This window comes from Mchenga conophoros, linkage group LG1, assembly GCF_057382185.1.
Source record: "Mchenga conophoros isolate Kocher_MC1m ecotype Shallow Benthic linkage group LG1, M_conophoros_male_GT1.1, whole genome shotgun sequence".
NCBI lineage: Eukaryota > Metazoa > Chordata > Actinopteri > Cichliformes > Cichlidae > Mchenga > Mchenga conophoros.
This window is the reverse complement of record NC_140526.1, coordinates 2,577,218-2,596,329: the sequence shown is the minus strand read 5'-3', so window position 1 is coordinate 2,596,329 and position 19,112 is coordinate 2,577,218. Positions and strand designations below refer to the sequence as shown.

Genomic DNA, 19,112 nt, shown 5'->3' with positions numbered 1-19,112 from the left:
ACAAGTCACGTGACGTGACGCTGCGGCTGTGATTGGTTCGGCTCTGCGCTACTTAATTTGGATTGACTGTTCTTTTTTTTTTCTTTTTTTTGTTAAGAGGACAAGAGCGGCGAGGTCTATCGCAACAGTTTGATTTTCCTAACGAGAAAAAGTTATTTCGCAATACATATCGTTATCGTTCTATCGCCCAGCTCTAAGTCAAACACAATCAAACAAACGTCAGTTTGTGCACAGAAGCACAGAGGAACTACTTTCTGTTGTTTTTAGATCTCCTTCATCACTCTCAGGGTTTCCGGGCTGAGGATTTTTTCTTGAATTCTTCCAGATGCATCTGTGCATGTTTCCATTTAGCATCAAGGCAGAACTTCCTCCGAGCCACAGTGGTGACTCTGCAAGAAACACATGATACACACTTTAAACACACACGTGCAGTTTCACTGTCGGGAAGAAACTGGAATATACGTCGCAAAGACTTGATTAGAAGTAATAAACATTTCATTTAGTCATTACCAGAAGCCACTGATAGAAATCGCACTTCTTTATTGTCGAACTGATTCAGATCAATCGTGACTCCGAACGAGAGCAAAGACTTGAGTTTTCATTTATGGCAGTTGATCCTGACAGATCAGTGAAGCTGATCCGAACAGGACCCGAGAGCTAAAAACATCTTTTTGGAGGCAGATTTCACTGCATTTACTTAGCTTCACCTAATTTTCTCCTCAACATTATTATTATTGTTTTACAGTTTACAGTCCTGAGCTCACGGACCATGCTGTTGTTGTAATGGCTGCATTTAACATGTGGCAACAGGAAAACGTATTAACACTTATAATTAGAAATCTACATGACATAGATTGGTTCACCCCTATTTCATAAAACCGTTTTACAGCAAGAACATTAATTATTTTGTCACAGCTCACAGTTTGCTGGATGAGAAATATTTAACAGAATTTCAAAGTCAGGTGGTCACAGTGAGAATTTAAGCTGCTACAAAACTGAACAAAAACAGTCGGGATAATAACACTCCTGACCTCCTGAGGATACTCACATGATCGCTTCAAGGTTGCAGCTGCTCTTCATCACATGCTTCACCTTTGTCACTGGTATGTGGATTTTATTAGTGACGGCCTCGCAGCATTCGACACCGTTTATCACCATTTCTATAGCGACTGGCACTGTGGACACACACACAGAGTTAATATGAGTGCAGCTCAGACTCACGGTGCTCAGAGGTCAGCGGTCAGCGGTACTCACTGGCAGAGCTGTGCTTCAGGAAGCAGATGAGCGTCAGGACTGTGAGAGCCAGCAGAGTCTTCATGGTTCCCGACACAGACAGATGTTCTTCTGTTTGAATGTGCAGGGCTGATGTGCTCTGACCTGCTTGCTGCTCCCTTTATATCCGACGTCCACGTTCATGGCTCAGTGTGTTCTAAGAAGTCACGGTTCCCCTTTGGTTCCACTTCTTCTCCTTTCTGACAGGATTCAGAGAAAAACATCTGGCTGCATGATAGAGCTGCATTTTCAGTCATAAAGTGTTTTCTGTCATAAAGCCCAACAGTTCTGATTGGCCAACGCTTTGGAAATAAAAGTATAGATTGCTTTATTTTTACGAGTGTGTTGGCCTCATGAGACAAACGTGCAGCAGTGACTTCTGGGTACGTTATCTACCAGCCTCTTTATACAATCCTCTGGCATTGTAGATCCATGTGTCCACCAAAGCTTCTTCAGGTGCTATTTTACATTCTCTAAGAGAAGAAAAGGCATCTTGGTGCAAAAATATAACAAAATGCAGATAGATGTAGATGTTTGGTTTCAGGTAAGCAAATCCCTAAAAGTCGATACTGTTTTTGTTTTATAAGGACGGTTCTAGAAGCCGGTGCTGCAGGATAGTGAGCTCTTGATAGAGCTTCAGTTCATGGTTTCATGGTCTTCAGAAATCATGTCATGCTTTTATTTTCTAACACAATAAAAACATATGTGCCGCTGTGGTCAGAGGATCACATCCAGTCATCATGGGCATGAACATTGTTGTAATTTTATGCTTGTAATGATTTCATTGAACTTTTTTTGAGACTCAAATATGTACAAACAGCCAAACTAACATGAGCTTAAATGTCCTGTAGCAAGTTGCACCTCGACCAGATGCTTTGGGAAACCATCAACAAGCTTCTGGCGTAATTCTGGCTGAATATTTGACCGCTCTTGTTAGCAGAATGGTTAGAGTTCATTTAAACTGGTGATGAAGTCCTCCTTCATTATTCCCACTTTGTGCAGCATACCATCACCACTGGCAGTAAAATAAAAAGGCCCAGAGCACGATGCTACCGCCACCGCCTCAGGTTTGAAAGTCTCACCTTTACTCCTGCTAACGTAAACTGGTTATTGTTGCCAAACAGCTCGGTCTTTGTCTCAGCTGACCATAAAACTTTTCTCCAGAAGGCGACTGGCTCGCCCCTGTGGGAAGCCACGAATTTCATTATAGCCCGAAGGTGTGGACTTTGGATATATTTTGTATTTGTATATACATTTGAGCCTTTTGGCACTGTGAGGATTAGAGAGAGTCCAACATAAATTAAATCTTGTCCACCTAATTCTTGTTTTTTGAAGCCATTATCCACCCTGGAAACAGAACAAGCCCCTGAAATCCACGAGTGACACAACCTTAAACAAAGCTGGTGTAAAAGTGTGTGTCTACTCTTCTTTTCATGCTTTCACTTCCTCGTCTGTCCTCTGCATCATTTCTGCACAGCTCACAGAAAAATACTTGGAAAACTCTCAAAAATTTCCAAATTTTTAAATTTAGTCAAAGAGGAAAAGACGCTCATAGTCAGCCCCACTCGTCCTTCCAGCCACACCGGATCTCACAGCTCGTTTTGATCAGCTGTTCTCTTTTGGTCTAAAGATTCCTCTTCTTTGAAACAGCCTCCGGTAGAAGAAAAAGCTTTACTGCTCACTGTGAGGTCTCAGACGTCATTTCCAAGGCTGAGTCTGTGCAGTGTGTGTTTGCTCTCAGTGTCTGGGGAGGAGACAACATATGACTGTACCTGAAAACACGGACATGTCACCGGTCAGTGACAGAGAATGACCGACAACATTTATCTGTGGTATGAAAACTGCTGCAGCAGGATAAGCAGAGAAGTCAGAGATCAGAGTCCTCCCCGCGCTCACCTTCACAACCAAAACCCTGTGAGGGGCACAAAAGTAAACCCCTCAGCACTCACGCACAACTTTGGCTGAAAGCTGTGTGTTGTTGAACGACTACAGATGTTATTTTGTGTTTGTGGCATAAATGACGCAATCAGATGTAAACCTCACGGTAACATTAATAACAGCTGCTGAAACGACACCAAATTTCAAACCTGTGGGTCTGCATCGTGTTTTTATTCATCTTTACTGATTTCACCAGAGGAGAAAAGGAGCCTGCATCTGTGTTAAAGCTGGTTTTTTACAGGAACAAGAACAGGACCTAAATAAGGAGAAAGAAAGTGATGTCATTTCACCTTCTTTAAATCCTTTTCTAAGCAGAACAATGAAGAACAAAAACATTTATGGTCTGTCTTCGGGCTGTGTGCGTGGTCCCCAGCTATTCTCAGAAACCTTTTTTCAGTCGGAGGAAGTGAAAACTGCGCGACGCTGACCATCTCGCAGCGTCGCAGCTCTGCACTGCCAAACGTATCTGGACATGTGCCACAGGAAAAAGTTTTAATTTAGAAATCTGTCAAAAACTACCAATTATGATGTTGTTTATTCAGCAAGTAAACTGAATTCACACATTTAGACCCGAATTTCATCCGACAAGTCAGAAATGAGTCGATCCCACAGTCCATCAAACACTAAAACATGTTTCTGTTCATGAAAACAAGTAAATAACTGATATTTGTCATCTTAATCAAAAATTATGATGTGGTGTAATATTTTTAATATTTGTAATATTTATAACCAATCACAGCAGATGGCCCCGCCCCTCCCTGAGCCTGGTTCTGCCGGAGGTTTCCCTCTGTTTTTTTTTTTTGGCCTGTCCCGTTTGGCTCTTTTGCCCTCAGAATTGTTGTCTAAAGGCAAAGAAAGATGCCCAACGGATTTACTTTACCAAACTGACCATCCCAGCCTTGCCATAATGGTCCATTTGATTCACCTTTTATTGTTTATTTTATTTTCACTTACTGAATACGGGACAGACTAGACTGGGGGAAAGAAGGGGAGAAAGAAAGAGGGAAAGAGAAACAGCTGAGAAGAGGGACGGGGGAGAAGGGCAAAAGACAAAAACCAACAGAATGAGCAGAAAAAGAAATAAAAAAATGCATATATCAATCACCTGGATCACCTGCTGAGAAAGAAAAAAGAAAACAAGCAGAAGAGAACAAGAGTAATAGAATAAACAACATCACAATGATATATGGGAATATGACAGTAAATACTAAATGTTAAACATTATTGTGCAGCACATAAGATCAACAGAACACAGTTTGCTTTGAGGTAGGAGCCAAAAAGGGTGTAGTTTGTGGGTGTGATCACCCGTGTGTACACCTGTGAGCATGGACGCGCTTGTTTTATTTTTTTTAAAGGTTCCTTCATGTAATGATCTGCTAGAGGGTGGGGGGGGGGGGGGGGGGGGGGGGGCACAGCCCCGTCCTCCAGGGCATGAAGCAGGTTTCTTCCTGTTAAAAGGGAGTTTTTCCTTCCCACTGTCACCAAAGTGCTGCTCATAGGGGGTCATATGATTGTTGGGTTTTTCTCTGTATGTGTTATTGTAGGGTTGACCTTACAGTATAAAGCACTTTGAGGCGACTGTGATTTGGTGCTGTGTAAATAAAATTGAATTGAACTGAATTGAAAATCTGTCCTACAAAAGTGATCTGACCAAGAGGGATAGCAGCATCATAAATCATTGATACAAAGCATAAGATGGATAAAATAATAGCACATACGCATACATACAATTACAACACATTCATACACAGGTTTTGGTTTAGAATAAAGTTACGTTGAAACTAAGCACACCATTGTTTTTCTTGTGACATTACCAATAAGTCTGATGTGTCACATGGCCCTCTTCCTATTGAAAAAATAAAAGTTGTATCCAAGATGGCCGACTTCTAAATGGCCACCATGGTCACCACCCATCTTGAGGAGTTTGCCCCCTCACATATACTAATGTGCCACAAACAGGACTTTAATATCACCAACCATTCCCATGTTGTTACGGTGTATCCATATAAATGGCCCACCCTGTATAATTTGTCGCTCACTGCTGGCTCGCATGCTTATTTGTTTGAAAACGTGCATTTTAATACATTTGGGCACGTTTGTTGTATCATTATAAATGCAGAGATGATGTGATGCACGGAAATGTTTTCAGTTTGTGTTCACGTTTTTTTAAATGTGTAAAGTAACCCTGATAATAATATACAATAATATAATATTTTCTTCTCATTTTAAATCAGGTGTCTTTATTAATGTGATCAAAGTGAGTGCAGCGGTTTCCATCACTGAGTTTGCATCAGTTCTGTCTGTCGCTGCACGGCAGCGATGGATTAACTCTGACTCCGGTCCCAGAGGGCCTGAAATCGGTGGCGAGATGATTTCCATCAAATAATAGGCTGAAGTATCTGAGATCACGTCATGAACGCGCTCTGATGTGAACTTTAGCAGCTTTAAGAAGATGACACTGAGGGGAGGAGTCAGAGCGCTTTGTGTGCTTCCTGTTGGACTTTGTTTGATTTTGAGCATCTTTGTTTTTGTGTGTTTCCCATTAAAGACTTCACTTTGGTTTTCAAATCAAATCACTTTTATTGTCACACATGTGCAGGTACACTGGTACAGCACATGGGAGGGAAATTCCTGTGTGCAAGCTTCACAAGCAACAGAGGTGTGCACAATACAATAACATTAGAATAAGAAATATAAGAATGGGAATCTGAGAATTATAAGAATAAATATATGTACAAATACAGAATGTATGCGCATTACTGAATATGTATATATATACATACGTGTGTGTGTACTTATATATAAAATAAAATAAAATATACAGAGGTCAGCGGTTGGATATTGTGCAAAACAAGTGGCATTTATGTACAGTTCTGGTAAGTGAAGGTGAGGTGTCTGTGAAGTGTTCATCAGTCTGCTGGTTCGGGACCGGATACTTCAGTACCTCCTGATACTGCAGACTTCCTGCCTGATGGAAGTAGTCTGACCAGTTTGTGGCTGGGGTGACCGGAGTCTTTGATGATCCTCTCCGGTTTCCTCAGGCAGCGCTTTCTGTAGATGTCCTGGAGGGAGGGAAGCTCACCTCCAATTGTCCTTCCCGCACACCGCACCACTCCCTGGAGAGCTTTGCGGTTGTAGGCGGTGCTGTGGCCGTACCAGGTGGTGATGCATCCAGTGAGGAAACGGAAGCTGCTCACTCTGTTGATGGTGATGGGGGTGTGTGCTTCTCTGCTCCTCTTGAAGTCTACTATCAGCTCCTTTGTCTTTGTGACGTTGAGGGTGAGATGGTTCCTCGGCACTAGTGGGTCAGGGCGCTGACCTCCTTCCTGTAAGCCGTCTCATCACTGTAGAGTCGTCCGCAAACTTCACAATGATGTTGGAGTTGCTCATGGCTGTCCAGTCGTAGGTGTAGAGTGAGTACAGGAGAGGGCTCAGTACACACCCATGTGTGTTCATTATGAGGGGGGATGAGGTGATGCTGCACAGTCTGACCACTTGGCGTCTGTCAGACAGGAAGTGAAGGATCCCGCTGCAGAGAGAGCTGCTCGGTCCTAGATCCTGCAGTTTCCTGTCCAGGTTCGAGGGATCGATGGTATTGAATGCTGAGCTGCAGACAGAGAGAGGGAAATGCTGAAGATGTGTGTAAACACTCCAGCCAGCTGAGCCGTGCATGACTTGTCCGGACCACGTTCACCTTTTCTTTAACCAAACTCTGGTTTCTCGCATTTTGATGACATGTCCTTGGACTAAAGTTTCTGCCCAGAATTCAAATGTAGATCAACTTCAGTGAATGGAATCACCCCCCAAAAATCAAATTGAACAAACTAAACATTTCTTTGATTTAAAGACTTAAAGCTGTTATTATGTTTTTTTATTGTTGTATCTGGAAGATGAAAAAACGCAAGTTATTTAAAACCTCAACTTCTTTTTCACTTCTTCACGTTTTGACATCTTGCAGAAAGAGGCAGTGAAAGTTAGACAGGAAGGATTCCAGCTCTGCTCAGATGCAACTGTGTTTTTTATCCTGCAGACCCTGACCTCTTAAAACAGACAACACTTTGTTATTGTTGGTCCAGAGAAACTGCTTTCAAAAAGTAAAAAGTCCTGACCAAAAGGAGGTAAATACCCGTGTTGTTAAGTTAGGTGATGATTTGTTGCCTGGAGTATGTCTCCTGTGAGGAAAAGCCAGAGGCTGCCAGTGATGTAGCCGACTGTCTAGGATCAATGTCAGTTTCACTGAATTGTAACTTAAGTAGCTGTTTGCTACAATACAGTCACACGTGTTAGCATCGTTTAGCTATCTGCCATCCCTCCTGCTTAACTCTGTCAGTGACAGCTACCTGCTGATGGTTAGTTCAGAGCATAGGGAGTAATTGTAATTCACAACACGTCTGCACACACAGACATGTTGTGTGTTCTCTCGTCCTCGTTGCTGGTTCGTCTGTTTTGTTCCCCTCCGTCTTCCCCGCGTTGTTCTCCCTGCATCTCTGTTTCATGTCTCAAGGTTTCAGGTTTGTTTTTGCTTAGCTTTTCCCAGTTTAGGTTACTCTTAGGTTTTGGTTTTGTCCACCACGTTCCTGTTTGTTTCACCTTCATGGTAATGAAGCTCGCTCACTTCCGAAGCAGTCTGCATCTGGGTCCTTTAACAATTCACACACGGCTTGCCCCGGCAACCCATGACATGTTGTGAATGACAGTGGATGTTTGTAGGCATGTTAGATACAAAAAGATGTAGTCTATGACTGAAACGCTCAGTTGAGGATTAACAGAAACTTCTGGTTAGCTGTTCTTTAGCTTGTCTGCAAAAAATCTGAAATACTGAATGTAAAATAATTGCAGTGTAAGGAAAAAGGGAACTACTACTGAAATCTTTTTAGAATTGCATTTTGTTAACTTTTGTCTGTTTTTGTTTTATACCTTGTGAAGCACTTTGTGATTTTTTTAAATCTAGAAATGTGCTATATAAATAAAATTTTACTTACTTACTTACTATTTGCCCTATTTGTTGACGTCTACCACCATAAATCACTGCAAACGTCGATGATCAACACTGTGCTGTATTTGTGGGGAGGAGGTTTACTGATGATGCAGTCGGGTGGAGGGGGGTTGGCAGTGTGCTTTGTGCATGTGGGGAATGGGCTAACTAGTGATTGCAGTGACATGTGTGTGTGTGTGTGTGTGTGTGTGTGTGTGTGTGTGTGTGTGTGTGTGTGTGTGTTGGGTGGTGCACATTGTGCTGTATATTGGCGTGAGGGGAGAGAAAGGCATGTCAAACAATAGAGGAATGTTATGTACATGTTATAAGTAAAAGTATGTAAAACTGTAAAAAGAACGTAGTATAAAGTTTACTGTATTACAGTAAACTTTTGTGGGAAACACTGAAAAAACATTTAAAAATATGTTAATATGCTAATAAGAGGGCAAAAGGTGTTTTAAATGCTTTCCAACTTCTTGGTGAGGGAACATGCGTTCTCCAAAACTGATGTGAATGTCCCACCTCTCTCAAACCATTTAAAAATTAACCGAGCTTTTTCAAGACATTTGCAGAACGAGTGATCAAAGAGTGGACTGGTTCTACTCTTCTGAACACTTTATACAACTTGTGCATTCACCCATTCGCACAAGCATTTTTTTCTAAGTGCTTTCTGACTAACATTCACACACATTCAGTCGTGGCTAACTGTGCTAACTCTGGACTCACACATAAACATGAATGGTTTTCATCTGAGAGACAAGCTGGAGCTATCAGGAGGGGACCACCACATGTCCCAGTGGATACTGGACTACCTCACAGGACGCCCACAGTATGTGAGGACACAGGGCTGTGTCTCTGACACACTGGTCTGCAGTACGGGGGCCCCACAGGGAACTGTGCTGGCACCATTCCTCTTCACCCTCTACACTGCAGACTTCTCCATCAACTCCCCACGCTGCCACCTACAGAAGTTCTCTGACGACTCTGCCATAGTCGCCTCATCACAGGTGAGGACGACTCAGAGGACAGACAGTGGACTCTTGACTTTGTGGACTGGTGTCAGCAGAACCACCTGCTGATCAACGCCGGGAAAACCAAGGAGTTGGTGGTGGACTTCTGGAGACGCAGACCCACCACACTGACACCGGTGAACATCCAGGGAGTGGACACTGAGTTAGTGGGGTCTTATAGGTACCTGGGTGTTCACCTGAATAATAAACTGGACTGGAGCCACAACACTGATGCTCTTTACAGGAAGGGTCAGAGCAGACGCTACCTGCTGAGGCGGCTGAGGTCATTTGTGTTAGGAGGTGGTGGGTAGGTGTATTGTTGTTTTTGGGTTTTGTTTCCCTTTTTGGCACAGGTAGGCGGGGCGGGGCTTGATGGCCTTCCGGCACACCTGCGGCGCATCGGACGTCATCAGTGAGCGCTTTTATGGAGCTGAGTCACGGACGTCTGGTGTCGGAGTATTGTCGCTGTCACAAGTGGTAACGTGTTGGTGCCAGCTGAATCTGTTGATCCCACGCTATTGAGCTGCATGTTTTTAGGATCCATCTCCTGCCTGCTTCTCCTTTGTTCTAGCCTGTCCCGCTGCCTGCTCGCCTGCCTAGTTTTCTTTGTGTTGGCTTCTTTGGATCCGTGACGGAGAGTTACTTCATACCAGTCTGTGACCACCGCTACAGCTGTAGTTCTGTGTTTCAAGTAAGCTCTCCAACTCTCTCCGTCCACTTTAGTTTAACTCTCGGCTATCGACGTTACTCCGTAAACTTTGTTTGTCCCTCGTTTTCAGGTAGCTCCGGTGCATCATCTGCCCACCCGCATACCTCGGCTCTGTCTCATCTCTTCAGCTCTGCTCTCCTTGCACATTTTTACCTGTCACTGTATATAGCCCCTTCCCTTGTAAATATTTCCCCATCATTGTATATAAATCTGCATCACTACTATCTTGTGCCCGTGTGTGTTTCTGCCACTAAATCCATCCGTGTAAGTTCCCCTAACAATTTGGAGTCCAGGGAGCGCTTTTAAAGACCTTCTATGACTCTGGTGGCATCTGTCATTTTTACTGTGTTGTATGTTGGAGCAGCAGTTTATCAGCAGCTGAGAGGAAGAGGTTAGATAAACCCAGTGCAGGTGGTGGGAGACAGAAGGACTCTGGCCAAAATAACATCTGTGATGGACAGTCTCCCACCCCATGCATGTAAATGTTGCTGAACTGCAGAGCTGCTTCAGTGACAGACCGCTGCATCCTCGATGCATGAAGGAGCGTTTCTGCAGGTCCTTCCTCCCTGCAGCTGTCAGACTGCACGATCAGAACTGCTCCTAACAAACATACAAGGAGTGCAGAATTATTAGGCAAATGAGTATTTTGTCCACATCATCCTCTTCATGCATGTTGTCTTACTCCAAGCTGTATAGGCTCGAAAGCCTACTACCAATTAAGCATATTAGGTGATGTGCATCTCTGTAATGAGAAGGGGTGTGGTCTAATGACATCAACACCCTATATCAGGTGTGCATAATTATTAGGCAACGTCCTTTCCTTTGGCAAAATGGGTCAAAAGAAGGACTTGACAGGCTCAGAAAAGTCAAAAACAGTGAGATATCTTGCAGAGGGATGCAGCAGTCTCAAAATTGCAAAGCTTCTGAAGCGTGATCATCGAACAATCAAGCGTTTCATTCAAAATAGTCAACAGGGTCGCAAGAAGCGTGTGGAAAAACCAAGGCGCCAAATAACTGCCTATGAACTGAGAAAAGTCAAGCGTGCAGCTGCCAAGATGCCACTTGCCACCAGTTTGGCCATATTTCAGAGCTGCAACATCACTGGAGTGCCCAAAAGCACAAGGTGTGCAATACTCAGAGACATGGCCAAGGTAAGAAAGGCTGAAAGACGACCACCACTGAACAAGACACACAAGCTGAAACGTCAAGACTGGGCCAAGAAATATCTCAAGACTGGTTTTTCTAAGGTTTTATGGACTGATGAAATGAGAGTGAGTCTTGATGGGCCAGATGGATGGGCCCGTGGCTGGATTGGTAAAGGGCAGAGAGCTCCAGTCCGACTCAGACGCCAGCAAGGTGGAGGTGGAGTACTGGTTTGGGCTGGTATCATCAAAGATGAGCTTGTGGGGCCTTTTCGGGTTGAGGATGGAGTCAAGCTCAACTCCCAGTCCTACTGCCAGTTTCTGGAAGACACCTTCTTCAAGCAGTGGTACAGGAAGAAGTCTGCATCCTTCAAGAAAAACATGATTTTCATGCAGGACAATGCTCCATCACACGCGTCCAAGTACTCCACAGCGTGGCTGCAAGAAAGGGTATAAAAGAAGAAAAACTAATGACATGGCCTCCTTGTTCACCTGATCTGAACCCCATTGAGAACCTGTGGTCCATCATCAAATGTGAGATTTACAAGGAGGGAAAACAGTACACCTCTCTGAACAGTGTCTGGGAGGCTGTGGTTGCTGCTGCACGCAATGTTGATGGTGAACAGATCAAAACACTGACAGAATCCATGGATGGCAGGCTTTTGAGTGTCCTTGCAAAGAAAGGTGGCTATATTGGTCGCTGATTTGTTTTTGTTTTGTTTTTGAATGTCAGAAATGTTTATTTGTGAATGTGGAGATGTTATATTGGTGTCACTGGTAAAAATAAATCATTGAAATGGGTATATATTTGTTTTTTGTTAAGTTGCCTAATAATTCTGCACAGTAATAGTCACCTGCACACACAGATATCCCCCTAAAATAGCTCAAACTACAAACAAACTAAAAACTACTTCCACAAACATTCAGCTTTGATATTAATGAGTTTTTTGGGTTCATTGAGAACATGGTTGTTGTTCAATAATAAAATTATTCCTCAGAAATACAACTTGCCTAATAATTCTGCACTCCCTGTATGTGTTTACATCTGTGCTGTAACTGCAATAATTTAATCAACCGATTCGCACTACAGCCTGGTTTGCCTCTTATCTGTAGTTAATTTTATTTAATTTAATGACTGTACAGTACTCTGTATATAGTAACCATTGTCCTTAATGTAAATATATAAAAAATGTGTATGTTTCTGTTCTGTGTCCTGTTTGTTGTATATGTGTCTTTCTGGCTGCTGTTACCAAATTTCCCCTTGTGGGACAATTAAAGGATTATTCTATTCTATTCTATTCTATTCTATTCTATTCTAAATCAACAAAGGATGTCCTCTGTACATCAGGACTTAGTAAGGTAGCTCAAATAAGTCAAAGATACAAACAAATGTCCATAATAAAGAGGACATTAATAGGCTGGTTATCAGGAGGAAAATAACAATATCCGTCACACAGCAGGGATAAGCTTGCACACAAAGAGGTAACTGTTCACCTAAAGCTGTCGTCTTACTAAAATCATGCTAATGACCGGTCATTTGGTGCCACCTAGTGGTATGAACTGAACATGGCGTCCATATGTTGCCAACAACTAATTCAAAAATTTAAATGCCGGCTTTGTCTACCTTTGACTCAAAGTCCAAAAGTACAAACAGGTGTTCTGTATTATCAAATGGTGTGTGTGTGTGTGTGTGTGTGTGTGTGTGTGTGCTTTTCACTCGTCATGTTCCTCCTGACACTACACCTTGTGCTGGATGCAGGTTTAGGAAACACTGAGGCTTCTGAAAGCTCAGCTCAGTAAGTAAGTCAAATTTATTTATGTAGCGTTTTTTGCAGATCACAAAGTGCTTTACAACAAAGAAAATGAAAAATAATGGAAATACAACAAATAACAATGTAAAACAGTAAAATACAAAATAAAAACAACAAATTAATTAAAAGCGTGCCTTTATAAAAATGTCTTCAGCTGCTTTTTACAAGAATGAAAGGAGTCTGTACAGCGTAAAATCAGTGGGAGAGAATTGCACAGCCGTGGTGCCCGAAAGGCCCGATCACCACGAGTTTTAAATCGAGCGCGTGGGGCCACCAACACTCTCTGACCTGTTGACCTCAGAGCTCGGGAAGAGGATTGCAGTCTCAGCAGGTCACATATGTACTGGGGAGCCTGACCATGTAGGGCCCCAAAGGTTCAAACTAAAATGTTTTAAAATGAAACCTAAAACTTACAGGCAACTTCTGCCTTTTTAAATGAAATAAAGTAAATAACACAATTTTCTTCCTGCTGTAATTGATGCTGTGATCAGATCAAACTTCAGTCACAGTTGAGTCAAAGGTTGAATGTATACCTTTATATTCTTTTGGATGTTTGCTGTTATAATTTCGATCAGGGTTGATGTGCATACAGTACATGTGCTAACACATGCATGTGTGCAGCGAGGATTGCAGGAACAGGAGCAGAGGTGAAAGGAAGGAAAAGGAAACTGGCTTTCTTTCTCTTCTTCCCTTTTCTCGATGTGCCAAAAATACCAAAGGACAAACATTTATTGTGAAACTCTTTCTGAAGGTCCTAAATGTGTAAAGACAGATTCTCAGAAGCTTCCTTTTTCTGGTGGAAGTGCGGCCCAGGCTGCGAGTGTCTAGACTCAGACGTGTTTCTGCTTCAGACTTCAGAAGTGAAATAAAATAACAGAAAAAAGTTATTTTAGAACGTTTTCTACCCTGTTCATTACAGGAGCTGGTAACAATAGTTAGCTCACGCAAAGCATCGTCCTGCTCACTTGACTGTTTGCTCCTTTAAAAACCACCTAAGTTAGCCCTTCTCTTACCAGCCGTCTTTTACGTCACTGACACAAGACAGACGCCAATTATCAGCTCTGGAGAAGACATCATGAACGCTTCCTGTCCATCCAGTGAAACTGTTGGGAAGACAACGTTGGAGAAACGTGAACATTTTCTTTGTACTGCATAATCTGTAGATTCTGACAGAAATCTGCAGCTATCCTCTAAAACAGCAGTAAGGATCATTATTAGGCCAACTGTAGAAAACACAATAACTTTATAACTTAAAGCAAAGTTGGGAAACGTAAAGTCCGAGGTCTTTATATTAAGGCCATCAGTCACACATACTGTTGCTCTGGGTGTAAACTGAGCGCGTTGTGTGTGACGTCTTCTTTTGCGCATGCGGCGCTTTGAGCGTTCACACTAGAGCGCGTTTGCTGTCGCATTTTATTTGTTGTGCAAACAAGCAGAGAAAAAAATCGGATTTGATCAAAAAAATCAGAATTGAGCATTAAGACCTGCAGAGTGAACGCAGCCTAAGCACAGGTCGTCTTCCACGTCCCTGTGCTGTGGTGTGCCACATGGCTCTGTGCTGGGGCCTTTATCGCTCCTAACATATCTACTTCCCCTCCAGCATGTTTGGAGCTCCTTTGAGGACATCTGCTAGCACTGCTACACAGACGATATCCAGTTATACATTTCTTTCAAGCCCCAAGATGTTTCTAAGCTGCAGATTTTGAATGAGTGCTTAGAATCCGTTAAAGTTTGGATGGCTGACAACTTCCCCCAACTTAACGAAGGAAAGCCTGAAGTCCTTGTATGTGCTGCTGACAGAATGTACCTAAGATGATGAATGCTCTCGGTCCTCTTTCAACATTTGTGAAATCATCTATCAGGAACCTCGGGGTAACCTTTGACCCGGCTGTCAAATCTCTGGTTCGGTCCTGCTTTTATCACTTAAGAAACATTTCCAAACTAAGTCCTATTGTATCTCGTACTGAACTGGAAAATGTCATTCATGGATTCATTTAATGAAGACTGGCCTACTGTTCACTGTTTACATGTTTAAACAAAAACCCCTTGAAGCGTCTACAGACTGTTCAAAACGCTGCAGCAAGACTTCTGACCAAAACATCGAAGTACTCGAAAGGTTTTCTCATGTCTCACAGAGGCATGCTCACTTCCAGCGTTCTGGCTTTTCTGTGGTCTGCCTCACACATAAAATAACTTTAGTGAATTCAGTAAATAGAAGAAAATAAATCTTAATCAGCAGAAGTTTATCGTAAAACCACAACTTCTTCACTGTGACGTATTTGACATGTTTAGAAGAATTAATAATTCATGGGAGCAGAAAGAGGAAGTGGAAGTAAAACAGAAAGTATTTCTGTTCTGTCTTTAATTCACCTTCATTCATCTGCCAACACTAAGTCTGAAATTCATTTTTGCTGATGCTGTTTTGATTAAAAGACAAAGTGCTGTACGCAGTGTTAGCATCGCTGTTCCAATCACTTCACTTTGATTTATTGTTATGTGACTGCACTCGTCCTCTACGTGCTGTGAGTCTCAGGGATAGTTCAGGGTGAACCGACTGAAACATCATTCATAAAACTCGTTCAGTGGTTCCAAAATCACACCTCGCTGATGGCGCAAGAACTGCAGCCAACCAGTGACGACGTCCTCTGTGCCTGTTGTACAGATCGGTCCTTTCAAAGCATCGATGAGGTCTGACCCCAAAACTCTAATCACAAACCTTATTAACATAACAGACTTTAATGAAGTATTTCCTTTAATTACACCTTCTTAACAAACGATTCTATGTGAGCCTGCAGCTTAATAGCTCATAATTATGGTATGTGTTTTCAGAAGCGCCTGTGAGGTGTCCCTCTGCTCCCGGATCTAAATTTAGCTCCAGGTTAATTTCTTAAGGACGGCATGTGGAGCTGCAGAGAGCTGATGAGCAGGGCAGGAAGTCAGACTCGGGGATGGCACACAGCAGCCTGTCATTTTTCAAAATAAAAGACCTTGTGCAGACTAAACATAGGTGTGAAACGCTCCCAGTTTGTCTCCGAGGGTCCCAGACAGAGCTGCAGTGCATTTCAGGAACTACACACTCAGGCAATGGGAGGGTGTAGTCTCTGAATAATCCTTCTTTGTATCAGACAAAGGAGGATTATTTTCATCTTTGCATCGTGCAAAACTACCGTAGAGTCCCGTGACTAAAATATGGAGCAGAAAATGAAAATAAGTCCCCTTTAATTACGTTTTACTACAAATTTCTTCTCTTCTCATCGATATTACATCACTCTCGCCTTTCTGCATGTGGGTTCTTTCTGGCTTTTTCCCGCAGTCTGCAGCACATTAGACTAACAGGTGATTCATGATTGGTCATAGGTGTGAATGGCGGTCTGTCTCTGAGTCAGCCCTGTGACAGACGGCGACCTGCTCAGGATGTACCTGCCTCTCTCCCTATTGGCTGGGCTGGGCTGTAGCACCCCTACAGCCCTGACCTGGAATAGCAGTAAAGAAAGCAGATAGATGTTTACATTAGAAAAGAAAGAAGAAGAAAGACGTTCATGTGGCATTAAATCATTGAACTGCAGAGTCCATGGCGGATGGATCGGCTTCCCCGAGGATTATGATGAGGCTCCTGCAGAGAGCTGATGTGTGGAAAGCATTTAAACAGCTGATGTAGGATGAAACCTCCACTGTGTTTTACTCCTGAACGCCACGATGCAGCTTTCATTAAACATCGTCACGTCACGCTGCCATCGATCACGACTGCGGGTAAATAAAGCAGACTCTGTATTTGGATTTGGACCTTCTAATGGAAGTTAAGTGGACGTTTTGTCACTGTGACACTCTGAGAAAGCTCTGTGTGGTTTGTGGTGTACACAGCTGCTGAGGGTGTAATTTTCAGATAAACCTCAGGCTTTAAAATCAGAGCTGTTAAACTTCTTCAGAGAATGCAGCACAAAAACGATTTTTGTTTCTCTGTATTAAAGAAAGGAGAAAAGAGAAGTGGAACCAAAGGGGAACCGTGACTTCTTAGAACACACTGAGCCATGAACGTGGACGTCGGATATAAAGGGAGCAGCGAGCAGGTCAGAGCACATCAGCCCTGCACATTCCAACAGAAGAACATCTGTCTGTGTCGGGAACCATGAAGACTCTGCTGGCTCTCACAGTCCTGACGCTCATCTGCTTCCTGAAGCACAGCTCTGCCAGTGAGTACCGCTGACCTCTGACCTCTGAGCGCCGTGAGTCTGAGCTGCACTCGTATTAACTCTGTGTGTGTGTCCACAGTGCCAGTCGCTATGGAAATGGTGATAAACGGTGTCGAATGCTGCGAGGTCGTCACTAATAAAATCCACATACCAGTGACAAAGGTGACGAACGTGACGATGACCAGCGGCTGCAACCTTGAAGCGATCATGTGAGTAAACACAGAAAGTCATGTGACAGGTGTTGAACATTCATGTTATCTAATTTGGAGTTTTGAGTTTTGCAGCTGGCATAATTACTTCGTGTTACTGTGGCTCCCTGATCAGCTGCTCAGCTGCAGCTTTAGTTTTAGTCTCTTTGCTCCATTTTTGGTCTCCAAATCATTAGACCTGTAAATCTGCTTCATGTGATCATTCTCACTGGGTTCATCATCCGTTCCACTTTTTTAAAATGATTTTGAATGAAGCATTTTTACGTGTTTTCGGGTATTTTGTGCCTTTCAGCTTCTTCCCATCACTGGTGCTGTGCACGTTCCTTACAGTGTGCATTGTGTGTTTCTTACAGAGTCACCACTGAGACCAAAAAGAAGTTCTGCCTCGACCCTGAATGGAAACACGCGCAGATGCATCTGAAAGAATTTAAGAAGAAATCCCGACAGTCAGGAGCCCCGAAAGTTTGACACGTTGTTCCTTTGTGGGCGTGTCCGTCAAGCATCAATGATTTTTACAGCTCGGTGATCATGTTCATGTTTGAACTGTGACAGAACTTAAACCCAATATTTCTGATGATTTCAAAGAAAACTGAATTATTTAAACCTTTCATGTGTTTTGTTGTTTTTTTAAACTGAGATAATACCAAGTAGTACACCTGAACCTTTCAGAATAAAAGACTTTTGAACTTTAGTATTCTCTGCAATTTATTTTGGAGTTTGAATCTGAGTTGGATGTCTTCCTCACACACAAAGGTTAGTCATGGAGTTCCACAAGCTTGTCACATTATACGTGCTGTTCTTAGATAATATTATGAGACGTTTCAGTGGAGACAGTAAACAGCGATTGTAGCTCTCCAGAAGCTCGACGCGCCACTTTGTCCCTCTCAGGTAGACGGTGACTCAATCCAGAATTATCAAAGTCAAAATTCAAACAGATGCAGAGACACTGAGAGGTTAAAAAAAACCCTTCCTGTCCCCTATCAAAATAAAAGCATACATTTTAAGCACAAGAACTCAAGCTAAGAACTTATTCCAATATTCTTAATATGTCAGTCTGTAAATATTCCTTCCAATATAATACAACTCATATATCACCAGCAGGGTGCGCCAAAGCACCGCTACAGCTCTTTCAATACAGTCAAAACTGTGGTGTCCACTACTCAGTGAACTTTATTTATTAATATCAATCAGTTTGTTTATTTCATTATTAGTGCAGCTGATGATCTGCATGTTTGATTTGGATATTATGGATTTACGCCCTTCCTGATTCAACCGTCCTCATTTATCTAAGCTTGAGACTGTTGCTAGGAGTACACGGTTTGGGGGCGGGGCTCATAAAACCTAGGACCGCTCATGTGCTGCTGTTTAGAATATTTTGTGGTTTGGAGTTAAAGTTAGAAGAGCGAGGCTGAGATGGTTTGCACATGTGCAGACGGGGGAGAGTGGATATATTGGATATATCGGACAAAGGATGATGAAGGAGAAGATGCAGGGGGTGAAGGACACGTGAGTGTCACGCCGTTAGCCTCGTCTCCTGTGAGGACAGCAGGCCGTGCGGGTTGGAGGAAAACAAGAAGTGATAGAAGAGAAGAACGAGTGCCTGTTGGACTTCAATGTTCCCATTGTTTGTAATTTAAACCGAAGCCGTCGTGCCAACAAGTGTCAAACAAGTTCTGCAGAGACAGAAAGAGGCTCTCGCACAGCCTCCATCTGCGTCTCGAACACGAACGATAACAGCAGATGTCAGCGTGACGACACATCTGAAGACAGCCATGCACACAAAGGCAGCAAACACAGAAATGATCCGTCTGGCTTCCAGCACAAATCATTTGGAGGAAAAGTGCAGCTGAATTTAA

At 42.9% G+C, this 19,112-nt stretch overlaps 1 protein-coding gene and 1 long non-coding RNA gene across 2 annotated transcripts; one reads left to right on the top strand and one right to left on the bottom strand.

The window, feature by feature from the left end:
• Positions 1-69: 69 nt before the first annotated feature.
• On the bottom strand, positions 70-1,409 carry LOC146582690 (uncharacterized). The gene is made up of 3 exons (XR_014892694.1): positions 1,255-1,409; positions 1,049-1,175; positions 70-389 (listed from the first exon to the last, which is right to left on the bottom strand). It is a non-coding gene; the product is annotated as an uncharacterized LOC146582690 (long non-coding RNA).
• A 15,105-nt stretch (positions 1,410-16,514) lies between these two features.
• On the top strand, positions 16,515-17,927 carry LOC146582689 (uncharacterized). The gene is made up of 4 exons (XM_085276311.1): positions 16,515-16,607; positions 16,826-17,047; positions 17,127-17,256; positions 17,610-17,927. The coding sequence occupies exons 2-4, from the start codon at positions 16,984-16,986 to the stop codon at positions 17,722-17,724; spliced, it is 309 nt and encodes a 102-aa protein (XP_085132437.1). The 5' UTR covers positions 16,515-16,607; positions 16,826-16,983; the 3' UTR covers positions 17,725-17,927.
• Positions 17,928-19,112: the final 1,185 nt, after the last annotated feature.

Bases quoted from the DNA above. Each gene is read 5' to 3' on its own strand.
- LOC146582689 (XM_085276311.1), top strand. From the start codon at position 16,984: ATGAAGACTCTGCTGGCTCTCACAGTCCTGACGCTCATCTGCTTCCTG. The intron at 17,048-17,126 runs GTGAGTACCGCT...GTGTGTCCACAG, and splicing joins CCTGAAGCACAGCTCTGCCA to TGCCAGTCGCTATGGAAATG. The intron at 17,257-17,609 runs GTGAGTAAACAC...TGTTTCTTACAG, and splicing joins TGCAACCTTGAAGCGATCAT to AGTCACCACTGAGACCAAAA.